We start from the raw sequence: 14,870 nt of genomic DNA on the forward strand, positions 1-14,870 counted from the left end.
AAAGCATGATACACCTGTCAGACCTCGAGAGAACATTTCACCAAGTTATGTTACACAAGCACTTATGGACAGTAAGGCTTGATTAGGTCCTGAATATATCACAAAAAGGAGCACCAGTCTCTGCCAAAAGTAATGCTTTCCTGGCTGTCCGAATGAAAGAACAGATCTGCTGCTCTGAAGGCGAGCTCCTGAAGCTCCTAGCAACATGAACGAGATAATGAGTATGACACCAGAATTAATATAAATTGGAAAAAAAAATGCACCGCCCCCCACCCTTGTGCACTCAAGGTCAACCGCGGAGATAGTAATTTCTGAGACAATTTCCCTGTTACCAATTATTTGGGACAGGAGCACCATCACACAACACTGCAGCAGACTAAAATCCAATTTTTTTTCCTCTCCAATGCTGAAGTGCCTTTTTTTTTTTTAAAAAAATCTTCTCCTAGATTTATCCCCCACAAGGATATAATTACGTTAAAGGAAAATAGATTGCCAGGAGCCATGAATGTCTTTGGATAACTGCCATAACTTTATCTGTAGATCTTCACAAAGAGCTACTCCCACATGAATCACTTCTGGCGAGAGAAAGGGTAGAGGTGGGTCGCAGGAAACCAGAATGCGTAGAGGAAAGAAGCCCTTTCCAGCCACATTTATTTTTATTTTATCTGGTTTGAAGCCTTTCAAGAGAGAAAAAGTTTTTTTCTTTTACAAATATTTCTTTTCCTCTTTGATCAGCAGCCATGAGATCTCCCAAATTCACAAAAGGCGGAGGCTGTGCCCAGGCTGGCCCCGCGCGCATGCTTGCTTTGAGGTGTGTGTACGACCACGCTGCTGGCAGGGCGACTCGAAAGCTCACGAAGGAGAGAACGGTCTATCTGAAGATTTATTAGCCCAAACTCCTCTTAATTCCCAGTGACAGCCAGAGCAGCTAAATGTCCCCTCTCGCTGGAAAGAAGCCTAAGTCCAATGCCTAAATGGCCAAAATTCTTCCGTTCGTTGAGTGTGCTTTAATTCTCCTGTTCTCATATTAGTGTTGAGAATTTTATTCTAATATGGTTGTATGAACTTGCAAGTGATATTATGGGTCTTATTGTTGCCGGTCTTTTATCAAGTGACAGACTTTGATCGACCCTTTAAGAATGAATTGAAATGTAACCTTCATTTCTCTGACCCCTCTCCTCTCTCAGGATATCGTGATTCAAGGACATTATAGTTTGCCGAGACTAATTAGCGGCTTGAGTGAGGCATAGAGATCCCTCTTTCCTCTGCAAGCTCCATTCTCTAATGCTGGTTTCCTTAACTATTGCACTGAAGACTTTTTTATAAGCTCCAAAGCCGAGTTCTCATTAGTAACCCGCAAGAACAGAAGCCAAGCAACAGTGTCCAAAAAAATCTCAGAGCTTTAACGAAATGAACCGGAAATACTGAAGCTAAATGATGAGCTAATCCAGCAAACTGCCAGCTGCACAATGTACTTTAGAAGATCAAACGTAGGAAATTATAGAGTTACTGGCACTTTGGACTGGAACTTCAATAAGAACTCAAGTTTAGATGCCATGTTGGCATCTAAGACCATGCATCGTCCCTCTACATCTGACATAGCCATATTTGATATATAGCAAATGATGCTGTTTCACGTCTCTAACTGGGCCAAAAGCAGCTTTTAATAAGCTAGCCTGTATTCTGGCTTTCTAAGAAAGCTAGATAGTGGGATGCAGTGGTTCTCTCCACTTTTGCAGCTCATTTTAGCTGAACATCCATCGCTGTCTTTTGAAAGTAAAAATTAAGCTGACATATCGTACATCTGACATGCATTAAGAGGTGCAAATTTAGAGCAAGGTTTGTGGCAACGGTAGCATAGCTGCAGTACACAACCATCTTGCCTATAAAATTAGATACCGCAGGCTAAATTCTCAGCTTGTATAAACTGACAAATCCCTGCAGTGACATTGGACCACATTTGAATTATCAAGTGATGCTTTATCACATCACAGTAACTGCTTCATGAAGGTCAGCCTCTGAATCATCAAAAGATTGATCCTTGCCATAGATGTGTGACCCTGTTTGTGTAGTAGCTGGTTTTGTAAGACAAGTATGCACGTTCATGCAGCTGAATATTAGGAGCCCAAAAATATTAAGGCACTGGGTTAGGTGTATTTGAGATGAATTGTTTGAAAATAACAGGTTTTATATCTAAAAGGCAGCAGCCCTGTCAAGGTTGTTCTAATACATTAGAGATCTTCGCATTTGATGATCCTAGAGGTCTTTTCCAACCTTAATGATTCTATGATTTTCTTGCTTTCTCTATATTGTACCTATCGTCGTTGTCAATTTATTGAGTGGAAACTGAGCTTGTTCCTCTGCAGTTATTTTACACTGTAAAATTTAATGAGTTATTTAATTTCTAACATTATAAAAACATTTTGGATTGATAAAACCTGTCCTGTTTAAAAATCCTAATTCATCCCCCTCCACCTTCAGCTGCTTGCAACCCTATCTCAGATTTTTATTTTAGGGTTTCCCAACTGTTTTTGAAGCCTGGGTTTCCAAAACCCAAAGTGTTATTTATTCTCTCATAGCTTCTTTCTTCTTATAGAGATGTTCTATATTCTAGTACCTGTAACAGCATGCTCCTTTATTGTCAGCATGTGTGCTCAGCTAGTACTAATACGATCGCATGTCCTAGAATAAACAGCAGTGTAAAAGTACAGCTTTATTTTCAATAAAGATTTCAGATTCCAGTGGCTGCACTGTCATCAGAATACCACAAGGTGATTTAGAGCCCCCGCTCTAACTCCTTGGGCTCCTTGGATGGTGTAAAACAAAGAACTGTGAGTTCTGCCAATGAACCAAGTGACCCTGGCCAAGGCACCTCTGGTCAGCTCTGAGGGATGTTTACAATCTGCAGCACCAGGCAAAACCAACTTCCCTAAGACTCTGTATCTACAAAATGGAAAAATATATATTTAGGACACTGCTTTTAAAGTACTTTGAAAACATACCGATAAATAGAATTTTTCTTATAGTTCAGAAGACAGACCTAAAAACGCTTTGACCTTTCTCTCTGGCTTTGGCTATCTTTTATTTGCATTTTTACCCCATTTGACTGTGCATACAGGTTAAGTGCAGATTCCCTGAAATTCTCTCATGCAGCTTGCTGCTATGCCAGTGCTTCTTGTATATTCTAAATCTAAGAAAATACAGCCAAAAATCTGAGCCCTGACTTGCTCTATTCAAGAAATCAGATGTCAGTATCAAAGAAAACACATGAAAAAAACCAAATGAGTCCTTATGGCCCAGATCACAGCTTTGTGTTATTTTGATCCTGGTTTCTGTGTGCTTCCTACAATCAGTTTCAAGTCAATCTTCTTTTAATACTGCAAGAGAAAATGCCAAATACACACGTAACCTCTGATCTTTAGATGCTGAGCAAGAGCACTATAATCCTAAGGTTTTATGAAATCACTTAATCTCAGTATTTACTACATTTCAAAAGAAGTGTTTGAAGAGCAGCAGAACGGAGAAAGCGGAGAATGCACTATCTTTTTCTTATGATACAGAACACTTCAGAACTATTTTGTCTGGGTCATGCTACCTCTAACTCCAGCACAAGCATGCCTTGTTTAAAACATACCTCTGGCAATAGCTTCCCAATTACTACTTTCCAAAAAGCAACACTTTATGGAGGGGAATGATTTTGTTTAGCGTTCTCCCCAGCTAGTTCAAAGGATAGTTATCTGAACCAGCAGACCAAACCCTGCCATGTACAGCACGTTCACCGTACAGAGTGCGCAGACATGCGTATGTGTGTCTGTAAGTGTAGGGTATGCATAGGAGAAAATTCCCAAACATTTTAATGAAGAAAAATAAGCAGAAAAAAAAAGAAAAAATACCACTGTTGAACCTTGCATAAATACAGGTCACAAAGAGCTTTTATTATTAAACTTTTAAACCATATATGTCATTCATTTTGTTATTAATTTGCAATGTACATTTTAATTTATGGGTAAGGTAGGTCTGGAAATAGGTTTTGTGGAAGCTAACAGCTTTTTGAGATCTGTCTTTACTGTTGCTACTAAGCTAACAATAATTTCCTGTTGCCTGAGATTGTGAGTTTGCTTCTGATATTTGAAGCGCCTACGTTAGTATGGACAAATCAGCCAGACAATACAGTACCTGTGCTCTAGGTCTACGTGCAGGTTATGCCTACGTGCAGGTTATGCCTACGTGCAGGTTATGTCTATATAGCCTCGTACACACAATTTTAGAAGGCAGTTTTTGAAAATGTGACATCAAAAGCTCTGATAATTATTTTTTTTCTATATGGGTAATCAGCTCTCTAAAATAACAGATAAGCACGACTGTGAGAAAATCTGCCTCAGCCTAGAAGCAGAGAGGAGAAAGGGGGAGAATGCGGGGGAGGAGGGTACCAGGGAGGGAGAGGAAGCACGAGAGACCTGCTCAGCCAGAGAAGGCTGGATGCGAGTTTCTCGTCGTGTTGTCCGTACTGCTGCCAAACGGGGGCAGGAATGGGGAGAGGTTGTTTTGTTTGCTTTAAATAACCTGCAGGTTTATGCATGAAAGCGGGGTAGGAATAAAATAAATAACTCCCCCCCTCAAATGCCTGTATGTCTTTTTGCCTTCAGTGCATCTAGAGATTGTTTTATTTCCTTCATTTTAGATTTAATGGATCAACAAGCGAAAAAAAAAACCCAAACCAAACCAAACAAACTGAACAAAAAGGCAGAAAATGCTGAAGTTGGCGGGTGCGTCCTGCACAGCAGACACGGTGCTTTGACTCACCGGACTCCCGTGTACGACCTCTCACTACTTCACTCCACGGTCCTGCCCCGATGGCATTGAAAGCCTGGATCTGCAGTTCATACTCTGTCCACTCCTCCAGGTCTTCGATCGTGTACTCTCTTTCCAACCGGTCATTAATAACCTTCATCAAGGTGGGAGACTGTAGATCCACACGCCAGAACTTTATCTTGTACCCCACTGACTCTGGATTGCCGTTATACTGCGTGTCGGGCAGGGGCTGGCAAGCGACACAAAAAGCACAATGTTCCTACAGAGAACACATCACCAGGGCTTTCCAACCCATATACCATGCTGCCTGAGCTCATGTAAGGCCACAGGAAGGCAAAAAAGATCAAGAGGTTGATTTTCTGTTTCGTTTATGTTTTACGGTCTCGATACTTCTGTGTTGCCTGAAATTTTCTTTTAATATTTACCTTAATTTTGAGCCAAATAGATATGGTCACAGAACTATGCCATCTGCTGTGGGTGTATCAACAGAGATGATACAAATACATTTCAGAGCTTTGTGATTAATTATGGAAATGAATGATAAATTTCTGAAGCATGTGACAAATTCATTTATCATACATTTTTAACTTTTTTTTTTACTGACTCTCTGCCTACTCATTTATCAGCAGAGATTTATTCTAGTATTCTAACTCCCCAAGCAATTTCAGAGATTAAAATATGAAATAATTAGCCTACTTCATGAAGTTTAGTGTTTTTCCCCATAAAACTAACTACACGAGACCACAGACGGCTGAGATCCAGTTCTGAATCACTGGGAAAGTTTGATACACATTAACATTTCACAGCGTAGAGGACTGTATCCCACAGGCAAGCAGGGCTAAAAATGTGACCCTTATTCTGCAGGAAGGAAGGAATTCCCAGCTCCCAAGGGGACACAGATTCACCTGCAGGTCTTGGAAAAAAGAGATTAAACACTTTCAAATATTGATGTTACTAAGTATGAAAAAGGTGTATCAGGCCATTTTTAGCTGTGGCTGTTGCTCCTCCTGAACCCTGCACAGTTTGACTCATGAAAAACAGGCATCCAGGGAGCACAGCAAGGAAACACAGTCTTAAAAATGTTTTAAAGTCTCTTAAAACAACCTTGAGTTAATTTTGATGGAAGATATGTAGGTCTGGATATACTACCAAACATTTAACAACGTGGGCATGTTTTTCACACAGCAAAGCCATGAATGAGTTACATGCATCCTATCAAATGAACTGCAATGGCTTTTCTACTGAGGTGACACGTTCAAGTTTGATGTTCTGGTCTTTCAAGGTTCAGAATTAAGTGCAATATCCCACTGAGAAACTGGAATTTCTCCTTTCTGATGGGAGAAAATCCCTCTTGTTTCTAGCCTGATTTTGACTTCCAGCCCTAATGAGTTTATGCATGGAAAAGCTAACATTTGGGCAAAAGGAAACCTGTCCTTCATCAACTTCACACCATAGTAACCCCAGTGGAAAGTTATGCCTAACAGGGGAGAAGAAAAACCATTCTGGAGCAGGTTAATTGCCAAGTAAGTCCCAATGTGGCAACTCTGTGGGTAACTGAGACAGTCAAAGGGGCTCAACTATGTCATCAATCACTGCATCTTCACAATTAATCATTTCTTGCTACGCTTTATCACATAACTCCACACCCGTCACATAAATATAATCCTCCTACAGGAGTGGACTTTGCTGCCTTTGAGCCACAGCTGCTCAGTACCTGCAGGACGATTGCCAACGGCTGGCGTGCACCTTCTGGGGACCGTTTTCTGCAAAGCAAACGACTGAGCCCTAGGAAACTGCAAATTGGCTCAAGTATTACATTCCTGTCCTACATGTTGACCCAGACGGTCGAAACTAGAGTCTCAAAAGCCAAGGTTTTACACACAGGCATATATTCCCCTGATGAAGTGGCAGAAGTAGTGGCAGTAGGCAATTTAAGTGATTAATAAGGCACTTAAGGTAAGTCTCAGATTTCTGACAATTCTGAAAAAGGAACTAATTTTGCTGTTACTCCTTGTGCCAAGTGCAAGGAAAAGGCATTCCTGAGTGCTGGCCCGACTCCCTGGGGAAGCAGCCGCAACCCGAGCTCCCATTCCTGCTGGCCAGCTCACCACCCATCGAAGCCACAGGCTGGTCTCGCTGGCCGTGCGCACGGTGACGCTCCCGGGGGCAACATCTGGTGGAGCCTGCAGCGTCTGGATGACGCGGGAGGGCTGGCTGAGCGGGCTGGGGCCCACCACGTTCACCTGCCGCATCCGGAACCTGCAGTGGAGGAAAGATGCAGTGCGGGTTTAACAGCTCAGCGAGTGGTACCTCTCTTTCCAGAACAGCAGAAAGACGGAAAAATACAAATTAGGTCCTTCTAGATGTTCCACAAAGGTCGTTGCATGCAGGTCCCCTTCGTATTCATTACTGAACTGCTTTCAGACCCTCTCAGGTATGAACAAAAATGAAAATGAGATTAGCTTAGGGTCTATTAGAAACTTAGGTATTTGTGTTAGAAATTTATGTTAATTATACCAAGTCTGATGAGCTTATGCTACCAGTAAGTGATTTTCTCTTGCAATGCTTGTACAATACATTCAGAAAGGTATTAAAATATCAAACTTTGGATGTTCTCATTCCCTGTCAATATAAAAAATATACTAGTGATAACATTTCCCCTCAATTACTGGTTGAAAGAAGCTGATTTATCCCCGTGCTGCATTTCAGCCTTCCTGCACAAGAAAGATTAAGTTAGTTAATATGGATACGCGTCTTTAAAAAAATACCCTGTCTGCTTGAAACCATCTCTTCTACAACAGAAATCCCTATTGGGTCACAAAAGATTTAGAGAAATCTTCTTTTCAGGAAGCACAAATAATTAAGACGTGCTGTACATTTCAGATACTCTCACCCGTCACAAGCAATTAGAGGTATCCTGCGCCTGCACATAAAAACATGACCTGTTCATTCTAAACAATTTTTGGACCTAATGACTGAGCTTGGAAAAAGGGTGAGCTAATCAACATAGCAGTGTTTATTTATCTGCTGTGATTTCCCTAGAAAATGCATTAAAGGAAACACATTAAACAAATACTGTCCTTGATTTCACTCTCAAACATTGGCACAAAATACAGAAAAGAAGCTGGCTGCTAAAGATGTGGCCTGATAATTAGCTTTTGTGATATATTTCCTCAGTGGACAATGGCTAAAGCTGATGAGAGGACCACGAATCCATTTGGCAACAACTTTCTAGGTTTCAAAATTTATATAAAATTGTTCTATACTGAAAGAAAACAAAAAAAAGCGCTCATATCTGTGTACGCATGAGAGAAAAAAAAACAGGCAAAATTTAAGGAGCTGCTTTAGTCTACAAATTATGATGAAGAAGATCAGAGGAGAACCGGAGGCGTGGGAGGTGCCATTGCCAACCAGCATAACTGCACTTGCTAGGTGTGCAAGTCTTCATTTTGCATGGACACTGAACATTGAATTCTGGTACAACCTGCACTTTACTATTCACTTCTGCCTTTTCAGCTTTCGGGACCACAGAATCACTAAGGATGGAAAGGACCTTCAAGATCATCAAGTCCAACCATTACCCAACACCACCATGTCTCCTAAACCATGTCCTGAAGTGCCACATCCACACGTTTTTTAAACACTTCCAGTGATGGTGACTCCGCCACCTCCCTGGGCAGCCTGTTCCAATGCCTGACCACCCTCTCAGTGAAGAAATGTTTCCTAATATCCAATCTAAACCTCCCCTGGCGCAACTTGAGGCCATTTCCTCTCGTCCTATCGCTGGTTACTTGGGAGAAGAGACCAACCCCCACCTCACCACAACCCCCTTCCAGGTAGTTGCAGAGAGCGATGAGAGCTCCCCTCAGCCTCCTCTTCTCCAGACTGAACACCCCCAGTTCCCTCAGCCGCTCCTCATCAGACTCGTGCTCCAGCCCCCTCACCAGCTCCGTTGCCCTTCTCTGGACACGCTCCAGCACCTCAACGTCCTTCTTGTAGTGAGGGGCCCAACACTGAACACAGGATTCAAGCTGCGGCCTCACCAGTGCTGAGTACAGGGGCACAATCCCTGCCCAGCTCCTGCTGGCCACACTAGTGCTGGTACAGGCCAGGACGCTGTTGGCCTTCTTGGCCACCTGGGCACACTGCCGGCTCATGTTCAGCCGGCTGTCGACCAGCACCCCCAGGTCCCTTTCCGCCGGGCAGCTCTCCAGCCACTCCTCCCCAAGCCTGTAGTGTTGCATGGGGTTGTTGTGGCTGAAGTGCAGGATCCACCTTTGTGAGAGCAAAATCTTCTCAACCCGAAGATAATTTTCCTAAACCAGAAAGCTCTGCTCAAGTTGAAAAATTTCAAAGACCTTTTAGAGTAAAATGTTTAGCTCTTGAGGATGAGGTGTAAAACACTTCAGTGGAGACTTTGTGGGAAATCCAGTATATCCCTAGGCTTCTGACTAATGGAAGGAAACTAGTATACCAGCACTGAATTAGTTGTAAATTATATGAGCTTTACTTGGTTACAGCTACTACTAGCTCACAAAGAGCACCCAGGCTAGCTAAAAGGCCCTTCAGCCAGGGCAAAACGGACAAGTTTCTAAGGAAGCTGATTTAACACTTGCCACTGTATCTCCTTGCAATCAGCTTTTACGTTAGCAAGCTATTCCATGAAAGTATTTTTCATTAGGATTGAGTACCTCAAATTCTCAAATCTTGCCTATACTAAAGCAAGCATCACTTGAATTGAATTGATTTAAAAATCAATCTCGTTTAACTGGGGCGTACCCATAATGTAGATTCACTTCAATCAGTTTAAGCATTACATATATCTATTAAGCTTAACTTGGTAAATTCTTATAAACAAAGGTTTCATTTAACTGATGTTACCAAATTAAGCTAGATCAATAAAACGATGTTTAAACTGATGTAAATATGTAATTACAAGTTTGCACCAGTTTAACTACAATGGATTTGTCACTGACTGATGTTACACTGGTGCACTCTTTAGATGAGGGAAGTCACAGGATTTACTCATGAAAGCATTTCACCATGCACTTGAATTTCCTTTTTAATGTTAGAAACTGTATTGTATGTAAGTTACAATTAACAATATCGGACAAGTAATTTTAAGTAAAAACTATGAAAACAGCCAACCTTTTCCCTTTTGTTCAGATTATAAAACACAGCCAGCTGTTTCTGATTAGGAAAGCTGTTCCGTGCTGCTATTTACTAATTTTTTTCATGCTGCAGCTAATTACCTGCTGTAATTACCTGTAATGAGTGTAAGGAATAAGGTTCGGCACCTCCAGCATCTGAGCATCAGGTTCATTCTCCACCTCACGAAGACTCACCCACTCTTCTTCATCACCCAATACACCAACCTGTGCATGGGAAAGGTAAGAAGGAGTATAAAGCAGACTATATATGCATATATATATATATATATAAAAATTGTATATATAACCTCTTTTTCAATGTTTGTCATCACAGCAGTAGAAGGACAAATGCTTTTAAATACATGTTATGCGGTTAATATTATTTTTTATATGACAAGGAAGTAGTTATTTGTAAAGCAAAAACACAGCCAAGTTTGCCAAATTTCCTTGTACCTGTTGGGATTTCACTGGGATCCTCTGATAAGATCTATTCCAGAAAAACACACGGAGAGCACTAATACCCTGTTCAATCTCGCTACCACAATACAAAAGTATCAAGTAGTAATATAACAAAATGAAAAATAGCCTCGATAATAACTCGCAGGAACTGATGCATACTAAGTAAGTCTCAATGGAGGCAAAATGCCACAGAAATGAAGACAGAGAAACAAGAACAGAGTCAAAGAACAAAAGTGTTTTAACGTCGTCTGCCACTCTGCACCTCGACCAGGCTTTTCCACCTGCAATCCTTTGTATTAATTAATCACAACATGTTGCCCAACGTAGTCCCTCAGCTGCGGCAGTGTTAGAAGGGACAAAATGGTGATGAGAATTGAGAGCATTACTTTCCATACAGCTTTCTGGAGATAAAATGAAGATGAATCAGGACTTGAAAGGAAGTCAACAAGGCGTGACAGAAAGGGCAGAGCCTGGCCTGGGACCCTGGAAGATGGCAGCACCAGCAGGCAGGGTTGTGCATGCAAGAACCACAGTAGAAGTGTGGAAAAGGGGACAGAGGAGAGGCCGTAGATGGCCAAGCTTCACTTTGGAGAATCACAAGTGCTGAAACAAGGGGTAATCTTAGACAAGACTCCCTGACGTCATTCCTTAGCACCGTGCACATTTACACTGGTGTTCCAACCCTACCACAAAAGGCAGTACCTGTAGACCGGTTCCCTCGCCCTAGCCTGGTATCCACAATCCCGGGCTAAGGGATATTAGAGGGTACATAGGCAGCTACTCCCTTTAGTATCTATTTACAGACTTAATAGCCACGAAGATGCCTAATCCTTTTTAACCTACTGACACCATCTACTCCCACAGAATGCTGTGGCAACAAATTCCAGAAGCTCACGACCCACTGTGTAAAGAGCTATTTCCTTTAATCTTTTTAAAACAGATCCCTTAAGAATTTTGTATACTAGTTACAGCCATAGACACTGCCAAAGCACTCGATAGGCAACGTAGCCCAAAGTATCTAGCATACCCCTAGTACTTCAAATAGAAAATTAGGTTTCATTCACTCTTTTTTAATTTTTCCCTTCAGGAGAAGCAGACTGATTTATTTATAGACGTTTTAGTTCTTTGCTCACCCAGGAGTTGATGTGCTGCATATTTATATTTGTGTATGAAGAAATGACACAAGGAAAATTAGGCCAAAGAAGTAAGTTATGCATTGCGCCATGAAAAGAAGCCTCTGTGATCTTCCTAGCAGAGGACTACTTTCATGGAAGGATGTGGTGGTTGTATTTGGGACAACAGTTGCACAGGTCTTGATGGGTCTTTCAGTCTTGATGGTTATCAAAGACAGTGGCACACACCGAACAACCTACAAAATAGATGTCAGTGAAGATTATGGGCCTTTAAAAATTCCTAGTCCCAACTGAGCTCCATAAATTTTAGTGAAGCCCATGGATGCAGAAGCTTGAGGGAAGCAAGTTGAGACAGGTCTGCATCGTAAAACAGAACAGCCCCAAACTGAACCCAGAGAACAAAGAGATGATAAAGAGATTTAAAAAAAACCCAAACTAAATGAACAAAGAAAGGAAGAGAGTGTTGATTGCAGCCAAGGAAGCATAGGAGACTCATTATTAAAAGAGTTTTGGATTAACACTGTAGAAAGTCTACAGTAAATGCCTATTTTTGCAAAATTCCTTGCTCAGAACAGCATCACCTCGAAGTGCTGCAGGAACTGTATAGCAACATTCCACAATGCTTTGGGGGCTGCAAATAATCTCCAGTAGGGAGTTAGTCATCTTTTTTGTATTCTAAGAACAGTAAAAGCTTTAAAAAATATTTCTTGCATAGCAAACAAACAAACAAACAAAGACCACAGGTTTCAATCGCTATGCAGCAGCAGGCGGGTCATTAATGCACATTAAGGACCACATGGTTCAGACCCAGGGCTGTGAACAATTGACATAGACCCAAGCTTGAGAAGTGTCCAAAACTCCCCGCCTGTTTTGCCGATAGACCCCAGCTGGCTGCAAAGGTGGAAATATTAAGGATCTTCTACTGATTGAGAAGCAGCAAAAGTTTCTACATGCCCGGGACTATGGAAAACCCCTCAAAAGCTACGGCAGGAGGCGGCTTGCTGGTTTTGAATGCTCTCCCTGCTAGAAACGATGGGTGCAGCCTAGGAGGAAATGGCAGATGCCAACCGAGCCCGGCACGTTGGTTGCTCCCAAGCTGGGAAACAGCAGGCCGCTACCTCTACTGGGAGGTGGGGGACCTCGGCAAAGCGGCAGCGCAGACAGTCCCAATTAACCACTTTTACTCTAATTTTCTGCTGAAAGGGAGAGGCAGCAAAAAAATCAACCACAGGCATAGTTCTGTGAGTCAGCAAAAGATTTTAAGAAAAGCAGATCGGGAACTTGCTTTAGTTAGAATAATACCTTGTAATGTTCCCATGATTTGGTGTCAACATTTGTGAAACTAACTCAAAGGGTTAAATCTCCTACTGAAATCAGCAGTGTGTTTTAAGAGAGTGCTGCTTGTGCGGGGAGTTTTTCCAAAGTAAGAGTATTGAAGGGTGGACGGCTATAGGGTAGCTTGGTGAACAGTCTGGGGACTCCTGCGTGACCTCCGACTTGTGTGGCCAAGCAATTCTAGGTCAATGTTACTCAAAACAAGTTTCATTTATTTAGCAATAATCTCAGAAATGAGTCTTGGAAGAGAATCGTCAGCAATGGACTTCTATATTTTTAACTTCCGCAAGATCTATAGTAGATTACAAGTTTCAGGCCCTTGAAGGAAAGGGAAATCATTTTTGCTGAAACACTCTGATGTCAGATCAGAGGAAACGTATCAGTTTCAAGAATCAGAGTACAAAGGGGTTCCCACGGGGCAAAAAGAACTATGGGCAGTGGTAAGGATAAAAGGGTCCTTTGAGGGGCAAGAGAGTCCCACGATGAGTCGCTCTGCATAAAATAAATGAATTTAGAGGCTTCTTTCTTGTAGCTGTTTTTTGGATAACAGTATATGCAAACTTCAGAAAAGGATTATGTTTGTTGACAGATGCACACATTCATGTCTGCATTGTTTTAGGAGGCAGATGAGAACATCAACTGCTTTTCTGTTACCATCGGCATAAAAACTCCTTAAGAAAAGCACTCTGTGTCTTCACAGTTCTCTGTACAACAGGGCCACAATCCCCAGGACTGCCACAACAAAAACACCCATGTCCAGGAAGTCACCTTGTAAATATTTAAAAAAAATTTCTTGCATAGCAAACAAACAAACAATGCTCAGCCCATATTCATTCCCATCTCTCAGATGTTCCCAAGGTATTACATTCAATAAAAGGGCATTCTTTTTTTTTCCCCAAAAAGGGCAAAAAAGGGCATCATTTATTATTACAGAAATGAGACACTATAAAACAATATTGGAAGTGATGTCAGAACCCTTTACTTCTCTATGCATTAGTGTCTCTGTTTCTAAAAAGGAAAGCGTTACATATTTTATGAAGTGATTTAACATTTTCTGATGGAATGCACTATATGAGCAAAGTTGCAGAATGCTGCCTTAAAAGAAACAAAAAATAATTAAAATTAGGAATAAAAAAAAGCATTTGCTGCGGTATTTTGTAAAAAACAGTAATGCTTCCAAAATTTTGAACAGTTATGAAGTACTAACTGCAGGAAAGGAAAACAGAATGTTTCTGTACATTACAGAGGTACCCTGTGTTCTGCTATAGTTCAAGATATGTCAGAGTTTTCATTATAGAGGTCCGTAACTCACACATTTGAAATCACTTTGGGAGAAATTCGGTTCACAGGATGTCAGCCCGGGTGCAATGTTTTTCCTTGCAAAATCCTTAAATCGATTCAGCCATTTTTGATTTAAAGATTGGCAAAGGCATAAAATTGTCAGAGTTTCAGACACTTTATTTACCAGCTCCGAAGTAAAAATGACACCAAGAGAATCACCTCACATGCAACGGATGAATCCTATCTGGGTCGCTGACTTAACCCGCAAAACCAGATATATTTGTGGTTAAAGTTATGACATCTTTCCCAACTCACAGCTTTACAAGTGAATACAGCGATAATGCTTGAAAGGTTTTACTCCTTGGAAACTCTGTTACTGTTCACCTTGATATTCATACAAAATCTCTCTTATAAACGGCAAAAGGGCTTTAAGCAAAAACTCTCTATATTAGAGCCCATATACTCATGGCTCCATGACTTGCAACACCTCTCCATAAGCGACCTTCACCATTCCACAGGTCTTCTGCTGTGCACACTATAACATTAATTACCAGGGGGTAAAAAAAAAAAAAATCAAACTCAGCAGAAGTTAGCCCAGCTTTTCTAATCGGCCACTGGAAAGCTTGGTGCTGTGGACCAAGCACGTACCAAGGCACGGTCATGATGTCATTGTTTGCATACTTCTCCTGACAAAGTCCCA

The 14,870-nt window shown here is 41.4% G+C and overlaps 1 protein-coding gene across 1 annotated transcript in view; it reads right to left on the reverse strand.

Moving 5' to 3' along the window:
- Positions 1 to 14,870, reverse strand: part of SDK1 (sidekick cell adhesion molecule 1) — a gene marked incomplete at its 5' end in the record, with an annotated part of 412,638 nt that overhangs the window by 72,396 nt on the left and 325,372 nt on the right. Inside the window, 3 exons of the mRNA XM_082006804.1 lie at positions 4,804 to 5,041; positions 6,921 to 7,071; positions 10,078 to 10,187. Coding sequence (XP_081862930.1) covers positions 4,804 to 5,041; positions 6,921 to 7,071; positions 10,078 to 10,187 — 499 coding nt within the window. The remainder of the gene's footprint in view (positions 1 to 4,803; positions 5,042 to 6,920; positions 7,072 to 10,077; positions 10,188 to 14,870) is intronic.

The sequence above is a fragment of the Phaethon aethereus genome (assembly GCF_964289735.1).
Source record: "Phaethon aethereus genome assembly, chromosome: 15".
NCBI classification, from domain to species: domain Eukaryota; kingdom Metazoa; phylum Chordata; class Aves; order Phaethontiformes; family Phaethontidae; genus Phaethon; species Phaethon aethereus.